Raw genomic sequence first — 25,150 nt, 5'->3', positions numbered from 1 at the left:
TATTTTTAATGATATGGTTTTTTTATGTTTTTTCTAATGTCATTTTCATTTATCTTTGTTTTAGCCCCACTGGAGATGAGGAAGCAACAGAGGACCACCCAGAGGCAAAGCTTCCCAACACACATTTTGTATTTTGTAATTTATGACACAATTTAAATACTTAGGCCTATATCAATCATACTGGTTTATTGGCTTGCATGACCTTTTAACTTACGTTGTACAGATTTTAGGGATATGAAGCATTTTAAGATATTCTGGGAAATGACATCATAATAAGCAAAAATACCAACGTAGGCACTGGGGAAATATGTCTATTGCAGATGAAACTAACAAAACGCCTTTGCACTCTGCTCATAAAAATGAGCATATCTCAAAAACTAAAAAATTTACATAGTTCAAATAACTTATGGAATGTTAAGAAATATTTTGTTCATGTTCCTACATTCAGAAATGTTTTGGGTCAATGTATTTTGTGTGTTTATTCAGTAAAATTTAATGAAAAAACATGTCAGATTTTTGTATTTTTTTAAATATATGACACAATTTCAATACCTACATCAATTATTATGGTTTATTGACTTACATAACCTTTTAGCTTAGGTTGTACAGATTCTAGGGATATGAAGCATTTGAAGATACTCCAAAAAATGACATCACAATAAGCAAAAATACCAATGTAGGCACTGGCGGACCATTTCTATTGCAGAGTTCAAAGGGTTAATAGTTTATGCAATCATATTTGAACATCTCTCCTCTCCTCTGTCCTCCTCTCTTTCCCTCTCCTTCCCTCTCCTCTATACTCTCCCCCTCCTGTGGCAGCAGCTCTTCCCTTTTCTTCTTCTCTTTTTTTTTGCTTGAGCACCTGCCCCTCAAAATGTCTGTGCACAGCCCTGCTCATTACTCAAATCTCATCCCCTTTTACTAGAAATGTTTGGTAATTGTACATATCAGAGGAACACAATGGTGATTTTTAGTAGTTATTTGATGTTTTCTGTAACTTCATGTTTTGTCCAACATGACAGGATTCCCTTCCATTTATCTCTAACAGAATGTTGTGATGCTGATGAGTGACATTGTGGACTGGCTAATTCCAGACATCCCTAAAGACATCAGCCTCCAGATCCACAAGGAGAAGATTTTATTGGTGGATCTCTTCATGAAGGAAGAGCAAGGCAAGATTCACATCCTTGAGAGCAGGGCCTCCACAGGGGGCAAGGAGAACTGCAGCAGGAGCAACAACAGCACAATGGCTCACCCACGCTCCGGACTGCACACCAACAGCTTCTAATGCTACTTACAATTAATTGAATGGGGTCTCAGTTGGCAAGTCAAAGCTTGCTAGCAGCCAGCTTGCTCAGGCCATTCTAAACACTGTTTTTGTTCTTGCTCAGAACATTCCAAAAATTCAGAGAGCATCTGGCTGATAAGGTGTAAGGAAATAAAGGGGACTGTATTGGGCCAAATATGTTGAAAATGTGTGTGGAGAATTGTAAAAATGTATTTCAATCTGTACATGCATATTCAGATTTGTGAATGTCAACGATCTCTAAATGTGTATTCTGCTTTGCAAGTATAACAAGAATTTAGAACATGTAAATTAATCTGTGTTTATGCGCAGATTTGTGAATGTGTACACAAATCTCTGTGTGCATATGATTTGTACTTGTATATAAGAATCTGAAGATGAGTGCTCCAAAAAGTGTAAGTGGCCTTTTACACCAAAAAGTTTGGGGGATATTTATTAAGCCTGTCGCAAATTACAGTCAGAGGCACAGCATTTTTTTTCTCAATTTAGCAGGGTATTTATTAAGACCACAGATGTAAATGAGCCTAGCAGCAGTTCATCTGATTTGCATTGCAAGTGCCACTGCATAAGACCTAATGCAGAGCTGTTTTTACCTGTGATGCACATGTCTAGAAAACAAAGGAGTGCAAAAGAAATAGTTTTCTGATGCTTAACTTGCAATTTTTATTGAATAGATAACTAATTTGGAACTGTAAATGTGTATTCATCCTACAAGAGGAAACTACAAGAAACAAAAGAGTAAAGTTGTGTGAGATATAGAAGGTTTTTGCATTGCTGCTCTTATATGTAGTGGTGCTAAGTGGAGAGTTAGTAAGTTAGTAACTTGCCATGTAACATTTGGTACACTCCACCATGCCTGAGAATTGCAAATATTTATGTTGATCTCTCTGTAACTTTACGTTTAATTTTCCTCGAGCTAAGGCTCACAGGGTCTCACTGCCAGGATGACACTTCTCTCTCATTGTAGAACCTCCATTGCCACAAGGGAGCATCTGAAACAGCAGGAGCATGGTGCAACGTAGCTGAAAATATCACTTTGCTCTTCCTAACTGCTCTCACAAGAAGCAGAAACAGGCTTACTTACATTTTCATGGCTTTCTAACATTACCTAACAGTGTAGCATTGCTGCAGTGTTTCCCCTGAAACAACTTCAACATTAAGTTAAACTGATTTTATGAATTGCATATTGTGTTTGTTGTTAACATTACAATGGATGTGGGCAATCCTCATACTGTATTTTATTGTTGGGGGTAAGCTTGCATTAGTGTCTAGTGTGTTTCTCTAAACAAATGTGTAACATGTTGTAATGTGTAACATTAAAAAAGGCATTTATTATCAGGCTATCTAAAGAGAGCTAAGCTCTCTTTAAGTTACTCTGTGATTTGGTCAAATAGTGTTCCCTACACAATTAGCAAGAATCAGATCGGACTCACTATCTGTAAATACTCAATATTCGGATCATTATTAGTTTCCATATTGCACCTTGAGACTTAGCACGGTACTGAACTCTCAACCTCTGTAGTGCACATTTTGTTACAAAAAGTGCACACACTACACAGTTGACTTTTATGCTGTTCTATTATTGGCAGTTTATTGTTGTTGTTTTTTGTACTGTAACTATAAATGAGTCAGTTCCTGTCAAAAACATGCACATGGTTGGTTTAAACAGTTGGACATTTGCAGATCTCAGCTCCTTTATTTTTTACAACTTAAACCCCCCCGGAGAAGGAAAGATGTGTTGAAATATAAACAAAAAATATTGAAATAAATAGATTGCAGTGTGCAGTTCTCCTCATTTTTGTTTACAATTTAGACCCCACTATAATCACACACTAAGGTAGATATACTATATAGATATGATAATTTAACTAAAAGTGTCATGTCATATTTCAGCTTTAAATTCTAAAGATACCATTTACATTTGCAAGACCATTTGCAAGACCAAAGTTGTGTACATGATTGCTGAAACAGGGCTGTTACACTCCACATGTATCAATATCAAAAAATTAGCTGTCCTTAAGTTGGTCAACCTGTTATTTATTAAAGGACAACTAAACCAATTTTCAAGTTGATTCCTATGGTTCTAATGTGTGAAGTACCTACATATGAATGACATTAAACTTTCTTAAGCCTTCTCTGTATTAAAATATCCCTCTTCATCCAGCTGCAAAAGTCCACCTGGTGTGTGTCTGCCTAGATGGTGTGTGTCTGCCATCACCTGGCGGCAACGCACACAAAAAAGCAGACAATAAAATCAGGATATTTGGAGAAAAAAAAAAATGATGTTGGAATCAGAGATGTGGCGCCGCTTTTATGTTTACTTTGTAGTGCACTTTTCATTCACAGTGAATCTCAAAGTGCTATATGCTACAGATTTAAAAACGCACAACACACAACATAAAGAAAATAACAAGTATTGAGATGAAAAAGCCTTCCTGAATAGAAAGGTTTTTAAGCCTGTTTTAAAAGAGTCTAGGGTCTGAGCTGTCCTCAGATGGGTAGGAGGGCCATTCAACAAGCGTGGTGCAGCAGAGCAGAGAGCTAAATTCCTCATGGTGTGGAGCTTTGTACTGGGGGCCCAGAGGAGCAAGCTGCTGGTGAATCAGAGGTTGTGGGTGGAGGTTTCTGGTATGATCAGTTCTGTAGGTGGGGAAGTGGAAGTTCACTGGATTTGTATGTAAGTTGCAGACTTGTAGTCAACCCTGAAGGAGACAGGGAGCCAGTGCAGCCCGGTCATGGCTGTTGTGGTATCTGATGCACCACCATAGAGACAGACATACTTGCCTGAAAGACTGCTCTCCTAGGCTTGACCCTCAGCTCATGACTCCAGATCCTGAGGTTTCACCTCCTGTTGCTCTGAGTCACATCTTCAGACTAGCAAACTGCAAGCATTCCACCGACATGGCAGAAAGCAAGAAGAACCAGAAACCAGCATCAAGCAGCCCAAAAAAGCTGCCTAAAAACAGCTTAAAAACAGCCTAAAAACAGCAAACAGTACAGAGTCTTAGATAAGACACTGTTTTAAAGTTTCAGTCTGCCCGCCCAGAAGTTGCATCCTAGCCAATCCCAAGGGTTGCAGAGTTCTGGGGAAGCAAAGTCAGTCCCCCCTGTCCACAGACAGGTGGGTACAGTTCTTGAATAAGGTTACTCCATTAATCAAAGTATTTACAATTTAACAATTGCATGATTCCTAATTTTGCAATTTGGATGGTAGCTTTAATGTTCTGAGAGTGGAACAAGCAGAATGGTACTAAACATAATAGTATTATCATGGATAATGGGATTATGTTAGTGGCATATGTCTTGGCTTAAAGGCAGTGGAATAAAAGTCTAACTGAAGTACATAACAACACACATGTGACATACACACATATCAACAACAATAATTGTCCTATCTAAAACTAATCCATGGGTTTTACAGTCCTCTGATCTTTGGTCTGACTGCAAACGGCAGGGGTCCATGACGTTTGTGTGTGTGTGTGTGTGTGTGTGTGTGTTCAGGTAAATGTCTGTGAGTGTCTGTATGTCACTGGAGCATGGCATATAGTGCAGCATGTCTTGTGCCTTATGCTGGTTTGCCCAGTGATCAGTTCTTGGGTTGGTCACTCAAGTCCTGAAAATCAAAATCCACAGTGGGATTAAAGTTGGTGCCAGCTCATCTCTGTGTGTGACTGGCACTTAGAGGTGAGTTATGATAACCAATGTGGGGGTTGTTTATCCAAATGGTACTATCAATTCACACTGGGGTGTGAATTGGTCTTCCCATCTTGCTGGCTCATGTAGCTTGAAGGATCAAAGGTGGTTTGGGTCACTGGTCTGGTTTGGTGACCATTCAGGAGATGGGGGGTTCCTTATCCTTTCTGTTTGCACAAGGTTGTTTAGATGGTCTGGTCAGTGAGGAGTTTGGGACTCTCACTTAATTGGCCAGCATTCCTGGGGGCTGAAGAAGGAGCTGGTCTGTTGTTTGAGGCTTGTGCTGTCTGCCTTCGAAACATGCAGGGACTTTATCCTGCAGGTGAAGCAGCCGATTGTGTTCCCTTTAGGAATTCAAGTTCCCCCTTGAGGATGCCGTCAGTTGATGGAAACGGCAGAAGCACCAAAGCACAACTGGATGTATGGAGTGCAAAATAGGCCAAAACAGCCATTTTTGTAACTTTGGGGAAAGATGCAAAATCCTATAGGCTAAGTTTTGCTATGCAGAGTTATTTAGTGAATAACTGAGTGAATGAATATTTAAAATAAGGGAGGAAGGAAGTAAGGATATGTATAAGGATAAATATATAGCAACTTTATACACATACTAACAACACCCATTTAAAGAACTATCCAAAGCACAAGCTGTCATGTGACTGTGGATGGATACCTGCTGTTGTCTATTCAGTTGAGATATGCTACCTTTTCAAAATATGTTCCTTTATCATTATTATATGAAATAAAATGTATGGAAACAAACAAAAACCCTATATTTTCATATTCCCCACTTCAACATCTTTTCTCAACTGAGCTATAATTAGAGATGCAAGATGTCTATGTGTTTATAGTATTTCATACACAGTTATAAATTATGGAGATGACGTGTTTGCTTTGGTTTGGTTTGGAAACATGGATCCAAACACACATCAGAAAATTGTAAATTATGAGACACTAGGTGTCTACCCTGCAGGCCTAAAAAGGGAACAAAAATGCATAATTCGTAGACATTCCTCCAATTTTCAAGTTGATGGTAAGCCAATATATAACACTACAGCATGGTAACATCATTCCTCAGGATTAGGCTATACACTGAAAGTGTTTCACAATGAAAATGTGTGGTGAGATAACCAAGGCTCGAATTCAAGTGAAAAGGCAATAATTCTTGCAAATTAATTTCCAGTAACTAAGCACATTTTTAAAAAACTGTAGGAGGCCTATTACTTTCATTACAGAACCTCAGTGCAGGTTACTTGTTTAAATTGTAATGACAATAAAGCTGTTTCAATAGGCAGCAAACTTTTTCATGTATCTACAAAAAAACAACGTGGAATTGAGAGGAAAAGTAGTTGTTGGCCCTGAAAACAACAAAATATTCAAAGAGTTCCACGCAGGTCCATTTGGCGCACACTGTGGAACTGTCAACTGTCAACCATCTCTGGCAGATTTGTCTGGCCTGGAATGGATGTTGACATTGATAAATGGATAAATATTGAATTATTTCCTTTCAGCTTTTCCATAACATTCTTTGTTTTTGAACACCAGGTCTCACAGTGCGCCCAGTGTCAGCTTAGCCAACTATCCATTAAGCAGGAGCCCAAGTATATTCAAATATGTGTATGTAAGCCTGTTGTGCACAGATATGCATATGCATGGGTTGGGGATGTGGGTTTCATTAAATCACAGAATTTCAATATATGAATTGTGTTACTTAAATTTTACAGTGGACCAGCCTTTGGAACTACTTGGGATGGATTTGGTTGGTAAAGTCACCCGAAGCAAACAAGGCAACCAATATATCTGTGTTCTTGTGGACCACTACATTAAATGGACCAAAGTATTTGCTATTCCAAATAAATCAGCTGACGTTGTCTCCCAATGTATAGTCAATTTTTTTTTTACAGATTTGGGGCACCAAAGAAAATTTTAACAGATCAAGGGCCTGAATTTGTAAACCAGGTCAGTAGTTTGGCTTGCTGAATGAGCCACTATGGCCTCACTATGCATCAAATGTTTAATATATATAGAAGATAATCTGTTGGATCCTGTGCTATTTGCAAAACATATTTGGGGTTTATTATAGATTTAGGTTAATGTATGTTCTCAAAACAGATCAACCAAGAGTTTTGCAGTTACCTTAATGTGGAGTGAAGCCTTTGTGCTCCATATCATCCACAAACCAATAGTTTTGTGGAAAGGTTAAATGGAATATATTAACAGATGATTCTAAATGAATACAGTATTCAAGGAAACATTGGTGTCTTTTGAATTTGTTACTGATGACAATTAACGCCTTTTTTGTTCTACCTCCAGAGCCTTGTGTAAACTAGTCGAGGACAAACCCGACAAATGGGATGAATACCTTGACACAGTAATGTTCAGGTTGAGGACAAAGAAACAACTGACAATCAAATTCACACCATTTTATCTGATGTTTGGAATGGAGACATGGTATCCATGTGAAGTGCCAGAGACTTATAAGGAATAATATTATCAATTACAAATTCATGAAATAACTTCCTAAATCTGCAGTGTTATTTCTGAAAAGGTGAACAGCACAGTTGAAACAGTCCCTCCAGTGCCCTCAAAGAAAAACTGGAGAGCATTGTTAAAGCAAATGTCCAAAAAAACATTACAGGAGACAGAGGGCACTAAACCAGTCAAATTTCTCTATGGGCCAAAAGGTCCTGCGAAAGAACATATGGACATAAGTAGAAAAGGAGGAAAACTGGAGTGCAGCTGGCTGGGACCTTATACCATAATCCATCTTGCAGATAAAAGTGCTGAATTATTGGATGAGAAAGGAGCAGTGTTTCCAAAAATGACTACAGATCATTTAAAACTTTTCAAAGTCCAGAAATAGAAAGGCCATCTGAACAATCCCCTCCATTCGCACCTTTTGAACTGACCATCATTGTTGTACCTGACAACCAGCACCCACCATCATCTCCATCCTCTCAACCTGATTTGTGAACTGGACCACCAGATCAATGTCATCCTCCCTCCAGTAGACCTCACATACACACCAGAACACCTAACAGCATCTGATGAAACTTCTCCCCTGCCGCTGATGGATTTGTCATTTAAACAACCACCATCAGGCCTGTCACCTTCCTGTCGTGTCTCCCAAGCCACTAAACTGGAAATAGTGGCACCAGAAGAGACCAGGGAGGACACTGTGCATAGTTCTAAGTATCTAAATACATGCCTGATCATATAAACTCAAATGTCAATCTGAATTCTTATATGTTTGTCAGGTGTGAGGTGCTATCTTTGATTACCCAGTGTAAGTATCAAAAGTGCATGGAGTGAGGACAGTCATGTGCTGCTTTCCAAAGTAGGTCCATGCAAAATATTTAATATGGACACACAACAGCTTGGCCCTGGAGTTGGAGAGTGAGGTGCATATTTCAATGATATTCAAAGGCATAAGGCTTGTAGCTGCAATGTATTAATATTGTATTTTCTAATGTTCATCCAGGGAATAAATGCATATCTGAGACTAATGGTGAGGCAGCACAATGAGGAATGTATGCATAAAGCATACCACATGGACACATTTGCCATAACAGCCATGTGGAACAAAAAAAATAAGAGACTGAAGATGTGCTGCATATTTTAATGTTCAGTGCTCTATGTTATTTTGTCTTTTATTACTTATGGTAATTTTCATCATGTTCTGGGCTGCATGTCTATTAATTTGGGTTGTCAGTACAGACTCAATGCCTTAGATGTTATATTTTGCAAGGCGTATGTCGCAATTGTGTAATTGCTTTTATTTCTCTTTGTCAGTTGGACCCAACCATGTATGATGTTATGCTAGGAGTTGTAAGCGACTGCCACTATTGGTTTCTTGTTGTAAGGATGTGTAGTAGAGAGCAAAACAATGTCTCACCCACTTCAGAAGGACGTGACATTGTGTGGTGTCTTCGCTTTGAAGGTGTGTGACATGGAAAATATCACATGTTTAGAGAAATGCATGACATTTGGGTTTTTCTTTGTTACTTCAGTTTGTAGAACACATCCTTAAAGACACCCCAATCAGCTTCTCAGCTGATAATGAAGCTGTCAACAAAATGAGAATGGAGATAGCAACAAATCTACTGTCAATCTGGTCTGGCTTTTTATGACTCCTATGTGTTATTGAATGAGTGCTTTTTAATGTTTGTCACTTGCATTAGTGTCTGGGGAACTGGGAAATGATTAAAATAAGGGGAATTTCAGTAATCACACCAGTCCATTGTATGGTAATTGATAAATGACCTAGGTAACTTGTGTCACTTCTGTGGAGAGGAAGAAACTTTTGATGATGCAGCAGAAGTTCTTTGGGTAACTCTGACTGGACGTTGTTGGTTGGTGTGCAGCATACACTAATTAGTGAATGAACCAGGACTGTTGCTGTGAAATATCTTTAAAGCAGTGGTTCACATTTTTTACAGATTGCCTGTGATACCTGCAGAAGGTGGTTCCACACAAAGTATGTGGACAATCCGTCGGTGGAGGATAAATACTCATGCTTTGCATGTTTATAATTGTGACAATAAATGGCAATAAATTATGTAGCTTGCAACATTTTCGTGGAGTGTGTATTTTTCCATTATGTTTTCCCTTTGGGTAAATCATTACTCCTGGTGCAAAATCAGTCAGTGAAAACAAAGACTATGCCTTTATTGATTTTATAAAATGTATAAATAGTATATTAAAACATATAAGAACATACATGTGATGATACACATACACAATCATTGTGGCTCAAATAAGCTATTCACTTAATAAGCATTAATAAATATAACAATGACATTGGCAAGAAATACTGTGTAGTTGAGGTTTCCAGGTTTCAGTAGAAAGAGAATACTTTTTGAACCATTTTGCTTCTTGTATATCCAGCTGTGCTTCGCACTTACGCCAGTTCTGTGAATACGTACAGTAACCTGTACGGGAAACGGTCGATACGTCCAGCTATCAGACCCTTCTCAAACGAGCTCCTTTGATTGGCCAAAAGGGTTCTCTGATTTCTGAACAGTGCCCACCCTTGGCTCTACAGGTGCACAAATCAATTTTGTTCCACATTTCACTGAGACATGAGATGCAAAAGTGAGAAGTGACAAGTGCAGAACTTGTCACTTTTTTGAGCAAAAAACTGTATTTGAGACTCGTAGCGGCAGATTCAAGTTCTGCAGTGATTCGACCATCATCCACGACATCGATTCACCCCTGACTAAATGTTGAAATGTCAGCTGAGTATGTTTACCTCATTATTTGACACGTTGGCCTCCTTTAATATGGACATCTGACACTGTGACATTATATATATGACTGATAATAAGGAAAAGCATAATAGGTCCCCTTCAACCTAGAGTTCAGCAGCTTGAGCTATGGCAGATTATTATTTTGAGATGGTGTAGTGTTACATGCTGGTAGTTGACTGCAGTATGTATTGCTGCTAAACCTATGGCTAAGCAAGTAGAAGTTACAATACTGTATGTTCTGTGCTGGTGGGCTGCCATGCCATATTCTGTCTTGGTCTGTTGCCAGATTAGTTATTTTTTATGGGAGAAAGCCTTGCCAAAATAATCAAATAACTTTGTCTTTGAAGGAGAAAAATATTAATAATAACAAAAACATGGCCTAAGGTTTGGGTCAGAATCCTAACTCCAACACTGTGTCACCATGTGGCCATTTATACAGCACTGTTCATTCATTCATTCATTCTCAACCAATGGGCCACAGCCCACAGGTGGGCTTCAGAGGCAGTAGTACAGCTATTTCTGCTTTCTTACGGTGCAAACGCTTTTCTGCTTGCTCTCACCTCTGCTTGCATTTTTCTGCTGCTGTTCTTGTTTTTCTTCTACGATAAACTATGAGCAGCGGCTCCTGGATACTTATAAATCACTGGGACTAATTTTTTGTAGATATAGCAGGCTATTTGCTATATTTCAACATTTTTATGACCTATGTGAGTGAGGCCTACCAGCAGCACAAGCCTGTACTGCAGTGACTGGAAACATGTCACTTAGCTAAAGCTAATTAGCAGCACAATGCCTCCCTTCTCCACAGTTGACTACCACAAACTTCTACAGAAGATTGCAGTGATGGAAACCAAAATTCAGTGGTTAGACGTGAACGTGGAAGTGAATGGACTATGTGCGAATGACACCACCATACCATGGACTCAAAACAGTGGACAAGCATGCTAACACACGGCTAATTAGCACAACCAAGACTACCAAGAAACAGGAGGTCTGTGAACCGGATAATAAATCTACAAGTGTCAGTCCTCCCTGGAACTCTCTTGGAGCAAAGCCTAAGAGTAAATCATTTCCTGGGAAAATGGGAGGACGAGTAACAAGCAGAGCCCAGCACCCTGAGATTTGTGATGCGACTGGCTGACCTGCATTATCATCCAGGCAGAGCGCCTCTTCAACCCCTGTTCTTAATAGGACACAGCTATGGACAGCTGCAAAAGGGAGAACTAACAACAAACCTCCCCAACAACCGAGTGTGCAACTGGAGAACAGATTTGCTCCACTGCTGCAGGACCCTGGATCTCTGTCTGATGACCTGGATAACCTCTCATCATATAGCAGGGTAAGGACTGAGAGTAAATCAGAAAGTAAAAGGCTACAGGTAAAACTAATGCCTGGGCCTCAAACTCTGATACTATAAAAGATTTAGGAAGCATGTGCAGTAAAAACACCAAAATACTCTGCTTTCCCAAGGACATGGTCTCTGACATGACTGAGAGAATCCTGCATATCGTGGCTGCACATCCAACTGTGAAAACCATCATAGTGCACATAGGGACCAATGATGTTAAACAACAGTCTGTACTGTAGTAGTACTGAACCACCACTGTTGAACACAGTCAGCTCTTTGAAAAATGAGGTGCTGAGGAGTTGAGATATTCAGCAGATTGATGGCACTGAACACATGGCTTTGAACTGCCTCTACCAATGGCCAAAGGTTTGGGTCAATAAATGCTCAGTGCATTTTATTGACAATTTCAGCTTTTCATTTCTTTTTAAGGCAGATGGTCTTTGCCTCAACAAGTCAGGAGTAAAATTGTTCTCCTCTAACCTATTTTACTTCCTGTCATCCATTTGTTCCCTCTGCCATGGACAAGAGACAAGAAGAATCAAAACAGGAGGAGGACACAATGCAGCAGAAACCTTGAAGGAGACCACCTCAGCCCCCACCTGAAGAGAGCTTTAAATGTGAAAGTTATCTGAACCAAGAGGAAGAGGAGTCTCTACCCACCCCAACAATTGCCTGTGAGGATTCAGCTTCTTCACGACCCCAACCCTCATCCTTGTCACCCTCCTCTCCGGTCACCCTTTCCCCCTCCTCCCGCCTCTTGGAGTTCACTGACCAGATGAAAGAGCTGGTCACTGGTGGGACCAAACTTACCCACCGCCCTACTCCTATTTTCTCTCCCCTAAACCCCACATGGCATCCACCTTCACCACTTTTGACACAATCGTCACAGCTACTGTCTCCCCAGCCTGATAAATGCACAGCATGTCCAGTTCTTTGTGTACATAATGCAGCAAATTTTAACTGATATCTACTGGGTCTAGGCTGCAAGGCTGATGGGACTCATGAATCTTCCTAGGACACCCAATGTGTTGATAGCTTCCTCAATTCCTGTCTTGATAGGTAGTAGAAAAAGAATGGGGAATCTGCTAGAAACAGAAAGCACTCAATCGCTTCTGCAAACTTATCAAATTTAGCTTCCATTCCTCATCAGCCACAGCCTGTCGCTAAAATTGGGCTGATAATGCTTTTATCACACTAAATCTAGCTTTATTAAACATCTGGGGTCTCATTAATAAAACAGTGCGTAGGATACACACTAAAAGTGTACGTCCGCACAAAAGCCGAAAATGGCGTGCACCAAAAAAATAATCAGATTTATAAAACCATGCGTACGCACGAGTGCACGTATATTTCTCTTTATAAATCACAGTCCACCTGAAAATGTGCGCACATGGATCAGCTTCATATCCCGCCTTCCACACGCCCACATTCAACCATAAATGGTCGATGCAAAAGCATTCATGAATATTGATGTACATGTGTATCTTTCGCCACACCAATCAGTCTCTCTGTCTTTAGATGTCTAGTCAATCAGTGTCGAGAGTCAGTGTATTAACTCTCTCGTTCGTCACTCGCATTCGGGCAGCTGCAGTTGAAGGAGAACGATAGCCATGAACGGACTTTTACTGTTTTATTTCCCTGTTTTCGGACGTCTTGAAGTTATGTGTGTAACCCAAAACAACCATAAACAACTTCATTAAACCTTCCTGTGTATCGTAAAGTCAGTCACCTGTGGTTAATGTTTACCACACAATGCAGCGGGCCATCTCCCAGTTAACCAGTATAAATAGTTTTTACATCACACACTCAATATCTACAATACAATTAACACTGTATTCGTTTATATTTTTCATATTTACTCCAAAATCCAGCACACAGGTGTTTCTCTAGGCCTAATTATACACAGTGGGTGCAGGTGGTGAAGATGAGCCAGTGAGGTGACTGGAGAAGTCAGTGTGTGTGCCACCGCAGTGTCTCCAGTGTCTCTGCTCTTGACAACACAGTCGTGTTTACTGTAGCGATTTTACACACATAAACTACATGGAAACTTAACTCATACCTGGTGATATATGCACAGTATAACGAAATATTAAAATCCTTTAATGCTCTGCCCTGCAAATATGTTTTATTTACGTTTGTTTAAGTTATGTTATTTAATATCATCTTGGATTTCTACAATCGATGATGACCATTTCATCAGTTATTTAACGTGGCTGAGGTGAAAATGAATCAGTATATTCACGCTTAGCTAATATAGGAGAAAGGCAAGCCAGACTTTGCAGAATCCTGCCACCTGCCACATCCTGACATCATTCATTTCAGCAGCTGCTGCGCTGCTCCACACTCTCCTTTGCGCTCCGGGTGAGACAGCGCTGATGAAATGTTGAGCGGACTTTAAGATCTGAGTTGGCTTATCTTTTCAAATTGAAAGATGTTTATGGAATAGTTATAGCTCACTATAAGCCCAAATACAGATAACACTGCTGGTTTGAGTGTTCATGATAACGTGGATCTATAATTAGGCCTAATCTTTGACATTAAGTGAAATTAAACATGTGAGAGGATTATTATGGCCTACAATCTGGCTTCAATTCACCACCTCACCATCTGCGTCGTCGATTTCCGTCTCCAAAATGTTGGTACGCATGGGCCAAAGTTTACGTAGAGGTGTGCACATTGTCCCGTCAACTTTGTGTTTATAGATCACAACTTTTGCGTGGGTACGCCTCTTTCAGGCCCCGTTCTGTGCGTACGCAACGGTTATAAATGAGACCCCAGGTCTTTGGCAGGAAAAACATTTTCAAGCAATGATTTTATTGTCAAGCACAGTCCTGATTTCATGTTTTTAACTGAAACTTGGGTAGACCAAGAAAAACAATGCATCTGTTCTTATCAAGTCAGCCCATCCCAACTTCAAATTTCATGAATGAAGCTAGAGTGCATAAGAAAGGAAGCTGAGTTGCCATTTTGTTAAATGATTCACTCCAATGGAAGCAGATTGTTTCTTTTGAATATGTGAATCTTCAGTTGAATTCCTCCTCTCGAGCCATGTTCCTAAATATCTACAGGCCACCTAAATACTGTACAATTTTTGATGACTTTACTGAACTGCTGTCTATAATCTGTACTGACTTTGACTATGTAGTTATTGTTGGTGATTTTAACATCCATGTTGACAGCCCTATGGACAGAGAGACTAAAGAACTGTATTGTGTTCTTGATAGGTATGGACTAAATCAGCATGTGACAGAGTCCAAACACAACAAGGGGCACACTCTGGATTTAATCATCTCTAAGGGTCTGAACATTTCGAAGGTTGTGGTGACTGATGTCGCTCTCTCTGATCATCCTTGTGTTTTCTTTGAGAGCACTATCTCTGTGCACACAAATGTTCAAGCAGAGGTAATCACAAAACAGTATGGGCCCTATCTTGCACCCAGCGCGAAGCGGCGCCAAGCGCAGCGGAAGTGTCTTTGTTAGTTTAAGACCGACACAGTTGTCGTTTTTTTCTGTCCAGCGCCCACATTGTTAAAATAGGAAATGAACTTGCACCAGTCAGAGCGCCCGTGGGCGTGTTGGTCTAAAAGTAAGGTCCAGGTCCATTGTTGGCGCATTGCTTTCTTGAGGCAGCAGACAGCGATTGCGCTATTGACCAACAAAAACCTAGTCTAAAGTCAATGGCGCAATGTTTCACTGTTATTTTAAGGGCGCATTATCCAGATAGTGAAATGCGCATACATAGGCGGATGCACAACATACACTCTGCCTGTTACACACACAGGACGCGCAGCAGCGTACAAACATGCAAAATATTACAAATAAAAGGATTACAATGTGAAAGAATATTATTGTGTATATCAGCATATTTTAAAAAATACACGTCATAATGGTTAGGCGTACAATTTATCAGAATTAACTAATCGAATTAATGACAGATAAAATTGTCTAATTATTTGACCAAATCGTGGCAATACATGAAGGTATTAAAACAGGTGGCCAACAACGGATCAGACACAAATCGACTTTCCTGCTGCATCAATACATGAGGACATAAGGAACACATGAGGAAATAAATGAGGTGAAAACAATGATTAAACTAAAGAAGGAAATAAATCTGCACAGCTTCTAGCTGCTGCCAGCAGCAGGATCAGCACTTTGGAGAGCTGATCAAGTCCTGATACCTGTGTTAATGATTCTTTATATGATTAAAATTAACGATTTAATTTTTGAACAATATTTAACAAATATTCTCATTTTTGAGAGTACAGTGATCAGGTTTTCATACTTTGAACAATTGAAACCCCACCGATTTGACCTGTTACTCCATGACTGAACAAAACGATTTTAAAGAAACCAAAGCTGTAGTTATAATAATAATAAAATACATTCACAACAAATAAATAAACAGGATCTTAAACTGGTGGTCTGGGGTTGGCCACGGGAGGGTTCAGGAGCAGCGGGGGCCAGTGTGCTTGTTATGGATTGTGCACTTTCACTTTGCACACGAGCAGATCCTTTTCCTTTGCAGAGAAGCGGTCCTTCTCTCTACTTGGCAAATGCGCCATCATAATAGCAATCCACCAAGGTGCAAGCGCACCTGGCTCTTGAAGGGAATGGGAGATGACACCGTGATTGGTTTATTGCATGTTACGCCGAAAACACACCCATGATTAATTAGGAGACTATGGACAACTCCCTTTGAACCATGTGCCTGGCGCATTGACCATTTTTCCGCCATTAAAATAGCAAAAGTGGATGTGGATACACCCTAAATGCACTTGCGACCGTGCACTTTAGATCATTAAAATAGGACCTCATATCACTGATAACACCAGTGAAATATTTATTCAGGTCCTCTCTTCCACACCCGCCCTCTCTCAGTCAATGAGCTTGTAGATACTTTCAATTCTAAAAATAGAGCCGCAAGCGGTAATTCATGGGTCCACACCTTTTTGCGCTTAACAGAAGGGAGCAGCCCAATTGTCGAAAATTAAAGCCGCAAGCAAAAACGAGTGGGTTTCAGGCTTCACAAAGGTGAGCAAAGTCACTTCAGTTAGTTTAACTGTTTAAGGAAGGAGTGAGACTAATCACACACTTTTTTAATAATCAGAAAGCCTGCAGCATTTCAATAATTGCACACTCAAAGTTTCACCATTGATCGCCCTTCATCGGATTTGAATGGAACTCAGTGTGTATGTTCAGAAGATAACGTGGGATGTCTCCAGTGAGTTTAATCAGGATTACTTAAAGGCATCTTTAGGTATGAGCAAATATGTACTTTTTAGTGCTGTCCACCAGGTTTTCAGATACATGCTTGTAGCATTTGTGGCACCCCCTATGGGTCTGGCTCAAAATGCTTTGGTAGCCCTATTCCCAAACATGGCATGAAGTTACCTACCAAGATGGCTGGACAAATGCTTAATGGGCCCATATTTGCTAAGCCCCACCCACTGCGAAGATTTTTGGTTGACTACAGCCATGTTTTTTGACCGATCTTGCTCATTTATAAAAGAAATATGTATCTCCATCCCACAAGGGTGTATACCAAAGATGGTATTGATTGAGTAAAAATCCAAAAAGGAGATGTTATATTACTGTTTTTGCATTATGCAAATGAGCAAAAAATCCATCATGAATGACATTTATGGTCCAAGAGACTTATTTGTGGAGCAAATTGAGTGTGACTAGTGTGTGTAATTTCAAGTCAGTCGGATTTACGATGTGAGGGGTGTGGCCTTTCCAAAATTGAACATTTGGGCCTCAATTGTAGCACCACAATCTGGCCGACTAGGCTCATATTTCTTGAGAAGCACATGCATGTTGTTTCCATTTATTGGGCCAAGTTTCCTGGTTTTTGGTCATTCCAGCTCACGACAATTTGAACTGCGATAGAAGACAACTAATAATAATTAAAGCTGCAAACAGCGATTAACGGGCCCTCGCACCTCGCGCAAGTTGGAGGGAGCAGCAGCTGTCGGATCAATGTTGTAGATCTCTTTACACAGCTCTTAATTTTCAGGATTATCAGAAACTGTTTGAATAAAATATTATCTCTGGTGTGCAGTACGTAGTGCTGAATATGACTTATAAGAAATTGTGTATACATTTGATGAACTATGCATCATTTATGCCTTGATTCCTGTTGCACGTAGGCAATACTACATAAGTGAAATATTAATGCAGCCATACATTTACCAGTGGGCAACTGACACGGATATACATTTTCATGAATATTGGACATTGCATGTAGGAGATAACTATCACTTCCTGTGTCCATTATGTGGCGCTAGAGAACACCAACTAATCATTTTTCTGTATACTGTGTAGACCGCATCATGTAAATTTCATGTAAATCCGATGATGTTTGTCACATAAAGCTGATTTCCTTTTGTCAGTAGGTGGCACTATGACTATGACTCATTGTTGATATGTGGATGTGTTCAGGCCTGAGGCCTGCACAATGAAGCAGAATTTGGAGTTAGTGAGGTTACTTCAGGTTTAAGTCTGGGTTTTCAGTCCTACGATGGTGGTTTACTTCTTAATGAGGTACATCACCATGGCAACTTACGCTGAACAGCTAACCTGCTCCGGAGCAGGTTATGTTCGAGATAATAGATCAGCGGGTATAAAAGCACCGCCTACTGACCAATCAGTTCTCCTGGAAAGTGGCATCACCATTTGTAGGAGATCCTGTAGAGCTTGGTGCACGGATTGTGAGAGGATCGCTTAGAAGGGCAAGAGTGTTCAGGGACAGGCAAGATCTGCTGGCTCTCCCTGATGATCTCTTATATGAGAGATACAGATTCTCATCGGAGGGGATGAGATATCTGCGTCAGCTGCTGCAACCATATGTTGCAAGTGCAAGGTGGCACGAGCTCTAACAGAGCTACTGGACGAATTTGTCATGTTCCCTGGCCACGTGCCCACGCAGTCCATAAAGGACGGCTTTTATAACATAGCAGGTAAGTTAGACATTAACCTATTTGACATTTGACATTATTTAACCTATGACATATACTGTTGTATATTAAATGCAGCCTACTCCTTTCATAGGGTCCCCAGAGTGATTGGTGCCTTAGACTGCACACACATTCCCATCTCTGCACGTTTGGGTGAGGATGAGACGAATTATGTAAATCGCAAATCATTCCAAAGCCTTAACGTTCCGATAAATCTTGCAGTGGTAATGTGCAATGGCCATTTTAAATGTGGATATTAATAGCAATATCTTGCCTTAAGCTAGAATTTATGTTCTACTTGTTTTTATTTTCTATTCATTAAATATAGTACATCTATCTATCTATCTATCTATCTATCTATCTATCTATCTATCTAGTCATACTAGCCATACTACCACATTGCTTGCATGGACACTAAGAGTTTGTAGGAAATGCAGCAGCTTGGATAATTAAATGTTATTCCCTTTTAGCACATTCACACAGCACAGGTGTCACAGTTGGAGTATCTTTCTCTCCACCATGGTGTCATTTCACATGCAAATGGATGCTACCTTAATGCTGTTATTGGAAGTATGATCAACCCCAAATGCTTTTGCAGATGACTTGTGACCATCAGTGTATGGTCACCAGTGTGGAGGCAAAGTGGCCTGGGTCCGTCCATGACACCCGGATCTTCAAGGAGTCTGCACTGTGCCACAGATTTGAGGAGGGTATGGCAACTTTACATTGAATATTATATTTTGTTATGTTCTTTAGACTGCATTTTGTGATACTGATCATGGCAATATTCCCTTTTATCTTCAGGGATGTTCAGTGCTCCTGAGTGACAGGGGGTACACCTGCCAGCCCTTTTTGATGACCCCTTATCCTGACCTTGCTGCAGGCCCACAAAGTCAGTGTCACCCTTACCAAGACCAGGGTCATGATTGAGATGACTTTTGGCATGCTTAAGGCCCACTTTAACTGCTTACGTGGGCTCAGGGTGGCCCCAGACCGGGCTTGTAGGATCATCTCGGCCTGTGTAGTGCTACAGAACATAGCTACCATACGAAGGGAGAGGGCCCCCCCTGTTAGCCTACAACCCCCTGATATAGTAGATCCTATCACCCTTGACTACTCTACTTGCAGAGCTGTGAGAGAGGCCATCACACAGCAATTCTTTACATAGACAAGCAGGCCTCTTTTTCTTTATATTTAGTCTTTATTCATTCTTATTTAATGAGGCTATCTTTTGTTCTCCCATTCCTGAAAAAGAAAAAAAAGGAGGACTACATTTTAGTCAGATTGCTTCCCATACCTGGAAATGTATACAGGAACTATACTTTACTGAATTACCTTCTTCGTGTACTCTAGTTTTTCAACCTTGAGTTTCACTTTTTTTTATCATGTATCTTTTGTACTCAATATCAAGCTTTTTGTACTCAATATCAAGCTTTTTGTACTCAATATCCAGCTCTAGGGTCCTCTTATAGAGAGACCTCACATTGTCTGCTTCAACCTGAAATAAATAAACACATACAGTTGCTTTAACAGTTAAGCATTGTCCCTTTGCAAGGCTCACTTGAAGAAGGTGCAAATGTCACATTTGACTACCCTGTATAAATTAAGGTTAATTCATTACCACTTGTGATCCTCCTGGCCTAGAAGTGGAGGCCACAGGTTCAGGGGATGAAGATTTCCCTCTTCCTGCAAAATCATCATAGCAATGGATGCAATCGATTCATTTTAGGATAGAGAGCACTTGAAGCAGTTAGTAGTCCCATTTGCAGACCACCACCATTAGCAAGTAATTCAAGATAAATCAATTACAGCCAAGTGTCCACATTCTCACCATCTGTGCTAAGATAAAATTGGTTACAAATGACTAAAAAGTGTACCGTCAACACTCTCTCTGAACAGACAGACACTGTCTCATCATCTAGGGCCTCCACCTGGGAAAATCTATGATCAGCAACCACAGATGACATGCCAGTGTGTATGACAGGTTGCTTTCACTGTTACCTCTGTATGAGACAGTGTGTAAGTGGGTGTTGGCAGCAACACCAATGTATCCCTATCAACTGTAGAGAAAGTAAACACAAGTTACTTACTCCCATAATAATTAGTATATTATAATTGTGTTTTATTAGCAACCCAGTAGTCTAGCATTAACTAAATGACACATACCCTGTACAAATGTGGCCCATTTGGAGCAGCTGCCACTTCCACCAGGGTCTGAAGAAATGCCCCCCCTCCACTCCTTCCATTAGCGGGCAACCCTCATTATTAGAAAGGGCCAGCTCCTCAGCAGGAGTGTACTCCTGTGTAGTAGGGCCCCCTCCTGTCTTCCTCATCTCATTCTTTTTCCTGTTGGCTGCAAGCAACATCAAAGCCATGTCATTGTGCTTTTGTATACCAGTATCATCCTAAAACAGAGACTGATTTACGCACCTACTTGTTGTATTTATAAGATATGAAATTAAGCCCACTTACCACTTTGAATTATGTTTTTATGTTTATTTTTTATTTGCTCCCACGTCCTTTTTACACCACCGGGGTTGCAGCTAGAAGAATGAAGCTAAAATTGTCATACACGCTATAAGAATACATCTAAACAAAAGATTAATGTAATGAAATACACAAATTTAATTATAGTCAGATCTACTTGTGCCTTAATGATGGGGCAGTGATATTATAAGCTTATTAACTTACACATTCACACAGTCAGCAATTTTTTGCCAACTTTCCTTCCTGCATTTGACAGCAGCAACTGTATTGCTTTTGGTTTGGATGATGTGTCCTCCTCATGTATTCCTTGTATTTGTTTAATATCATAGTTTGCTCTTCATTAGTAAAGTATGCTGCTCTGCTGCCAATAGACTTGTCCATGTTTATGATTGGTCATATGCTGCAAACACCACCTCTTTTATGTGAATGCGCTCAGGGCTAGATTGTGAAAACCTGGGTTGACTTACCAAGTTGATAACCACCGCTGTGTGACCACTTAGCGTGATTGCGGTTGTCAGGGTTAGTGAAGCCAGATAACGAAAAGATATCCCGGGTATGTTGAATTTGCTTTGTAGTACAGGCCTCTGGACTCTTATCAAGCATGAGAAATCTAGGGCAAATTGGACAATGTAAAGCCGAGTTACAACTTCTTGTTTAATGTCCCAAACATGTTTTGAGCAAAATTGTCCGGCACGCCACGGCTTTGAAATTTTCTCTAGTTCTGATGTATTTGCCAAGTTTTCGAGCATCCCAATCCCCTCAAAAATGCAATGGCGTGGGGGAATAATAATAATAATAATAATAATAACAATAACAATAACAATAACAATAACAATAACAATAACAATAATAATAATAATTATTATTATTATTATTATTATTATTATATTAATAATATTTTTTACAAAAATAATAGGTTCCTCGCACTTTCAGTGCCAGGGACTGTTGGGCCCCTGGCACTTTTGTGCTCGGGCCTTAATAATAATAATAAGCAGCGATGAGCGAGCCCTCATACCTTGTGCATGTCAAAGGGAGCATCAACTGTGGTTTGGCTACTTTAGATCTATTTACAAGGCTCTGAATTTTCAGGATTATTGGACACTGTTTCAGTGGGCAAAATATCATTTCTGGTGTGCAGTACATGGTGCTGGATATGACTTATTAGAAATTGTGTATACATTTGATGAATTATGTGTCATTTAGGCCTCAATTCCTGTTGTGTGGCGGCAATACGAATATTGGACATTACTTGTAAGAGATAACTATCACTTCCTCTGTCTACTCTGGTACTAGAGAACACCCACTAATTATGTGTCATGTTCTGCATATCATGTATAGAACACACCATATAAATTTCATGTAAATCGGATGATGGTTGTCACATAAGGCTGACTTCCTGTTGTCGACAGGTGGTGCTGTGAGTATGACTCAATGTTGACATGTAGATGTCATGTTCAGGCCTGGACTCTTATGAAACATGAGAAATTTGGGGCAGATTGGACAGTGTAAATGGAGTTACAACAACTACCTGCTTAATGCCCCAAACATATTATGGGAAAAATTCACTGGTACACAACGCCAAGGGCATTCCATGGGCTCTTTAATAAAATAATAGGTTCCTCGCACTTTCAGTGCCCTGGCACTTTTGTGTTCAGGCCCTAATAATAATAATCATTACAAAAACAATAGGCTCCTCGCACTTTCAGTGCCAGGGACCATTGGGCCCCTGGCACTTTCGTACTCGAGCCCTGATAACTAGAAAATTCTGCAATTTCTAAAATTGTGTGTGAGAGCTGCAAACTGCCAGATGCAGCTGCTGCTACTGCTATTGCCACTGCAAAGTTCTGTTCCAGCAGCAATTTTTAAAAATTTTGTAGCACCACCTACAGGTGAAATTGTATCAAATACCACAGACTTGTTCAGCATCCCCACCTGTAAAACTTTGCTGATTTGTTACCATGGAATATTATATCTAAGAGATATAGAATTATATAATAATAATAATATATAGTACAGTGGTGTTTCACTAATGGCCACAAGGTGAGGCTATTGGCACCATGTTTCAATATGTCATGCACATTGACATGGAGAACTTGAGTACCAAGTTTCATTTCATCAAATACATCACAATTATAGAAATTTTAACTTATAATATTACTGTAGCACTCCCTGTGGGTAGAATTGTATCAAATGTTACAGACTTATGCACAGTAGCAGTATGTAAAACATTCCCAAATTTTCCCAGTTATGGCCCATTAGTGCATCAGGCCATGCCTTCAAAAGTTTGGTAACCAATTACAGACAAACGGTAAGTGATACCAAAAAACGAACAGCTAAGCCTTGTTCAGGGCCTCTAAATATGTTATGTACCAAGTTTGGTTAAGATTGGATGAAATATGTGCCAACAGAAGTAAAAAATGTGTTTACCAAACAATCCAAAATGGCAGAAAAACTTTTCAGGCACAAATAGGCGTGGCCTATATCAGTCTACTTGTCATCATCCAAGGAACACACTGTGCAAATATTGCTTGCATAGGTCTCATGGTCCATGAGTTATTAGCCAAAACATAAAACACATAAAAACTGACCACATGGTGGTGCTGTTGGTCTCATTTTATAATGTGTTATTGACACCAAATTTGGGAATGTTGTACATAATACCATATGGTATTGATTTATTTTGTCTTACTGAAACCTGGCTGTGTCATGAAGAGTATGTCAGCCTAAATTAATCCACTCCCCCCAGTCATATTAATACTCACATTCCTTGAGACACTGGCCAAGGAGGTGGAGTTGCAGCAATCTTCAACTCTGAAAATTATGTAATGCTGTTTTTGTTACAAAGTGTCCACATCAACCAACAATGTAATAATAATCCATGATGACAAGTCTACTGCCCTTGTATTACATTGGCTTTAATGTTGTTACTGTACATTACATTCAAACTATTGGATATCTGTGTAATATGGGGTTAACTTTTCACATTAATACTGAGAAAAAGAAGAGAGGAATCACTGCGAGGTCTGCTCAGGTGACAAGTACATTCATAAAATATAAATGTCTATGATTTCTGTGAATGTTCAAACTTTTGTCCCTCTATGCATTATTTTCAAAAACTATGGCAGAGTGGACATGAACAGTAGAGGGTCCGCTGTCAAGGCTGGAGGTGTCCTCATCTTCTGCACTGTAGCGTGGCACGAGCTGCTTCTGTTAATACAATACAATCATGTGTAAATTAATTAGTATATGGATCAGTTTGAGCTCAATGTAAGTATATGTGAACACTGAAATACAAACGGTACTTAAAGTTCAAAAATTGATTGTTCTTCATGCGGAACCTACGCTTTATCGCTGTCTGTCCTTTGACTGTCAAGTAAGTTTTGTATTTATCATGCTTAGTTTGTCCAAATACTGTTGCTTCACATTGCGATTCAATTTCTCCCAGTAGGATTGCTTTTCTTTCTCTGCTCCCTTTTTCATCTCTTCCATTCTCCATCAGATTTCACCGATTTAACCAACTTATTAGCTAAAGGGCTCTGGCACCACTGTGCAGTAACAGAGTGCATTCCTCTAAGGATGGTGCCCCCGTCCCTACATGCAACGTGGGATGACCACCTTCACGTTCCCTATCAGGGTCCACTGTTGATTTGTGTTTTAAAGGGAAAATAAAAAGGAAGAAAAATATGTTTACTGGCATTTTATCATTAAGAAAATACTTAGACTTTAATCTTTGCTTCTCACATATTGGGTGATAATTGTTTTCTTACATTCGTGTAAAGTTTTATTAAGTACAGTTTGCATTTAATGCAGCTAAGTCACGACTTTAACAATGTTTTTTGAGGGGGGGGGGTCTTCAGGTCACCTCTCTGTCAAGCGTAAACGTGCCATTGTTTTGCTGCCGCCATTAATATCAACTCCCCACTTAAGCTGATTGGTTGATACAACTATCAAAATACCGCCTACTTTACGATGATGCATTTCATTGGTCTTGGCTTTTGCGTATTGGTCTAAGAAAACGTAAGTCAGTTCGGCAAAGTCGTTAAAGTCCCGCCTACTCTTGGATTTATTGGTTTTAGAGGCCAGCCCTAGATCAGATTGACAATGAAGATTG

The 25,150-nt window shown here is 39.9% G+C and overlaps 1 protein-coding gene and 1 pseudogene across 1 annotated transcript in view; both read left to right on the top strand.

The window, feature by feature from the left end:
- The window catches only part of LOC121897579 (anoctamin-1-like), a 165,777-nt gene extending 162,411 nt beyond the window's left edge, over nucleotides 1–3,366 (top strand). The window contains exon 26 of the mRNA XM_042412150.1: nucleotides 1,049–3,366. Coding sequence (XP_042268084.1) covers nucleotides 1,049–1,288 — 240 coding nt within the window. The 3' untranslated portion in view covers nucleotides 1,289–3,366. The remainder of the gene's footprint in view (nucleotides 1–1,048) is intronic.
- Nucleotides 3,367–18,116: 14,750 nt separating this feature from the next.
- On the top strand, nucleotides 18,117–20,035 carry LOC121898089 (annotated as a pseudogene).
- The last annotated feature ends 5,115 nt before the right edge of the window (nucleotides 20,036–25,150 follow it).

Source organism: Thunnus maccoyii, chromosome 5 (genome assembly GCF_910596095.1).
Source record: "Thunnus maccoyii chromosome 5, fThuMac1.1, whole genome shotgun sequence".
Lineage (NCBI taxonomy): Eukaryota > Metazoa > Chordata > Actinopteri > Scombriformes > Scombridae > Thunnus > Thunnus maccoyii.
Note: the sequence above shows the minus strand (reverse complement) of the source record. Positions and strands in the feature narration are given on the sequence as shown.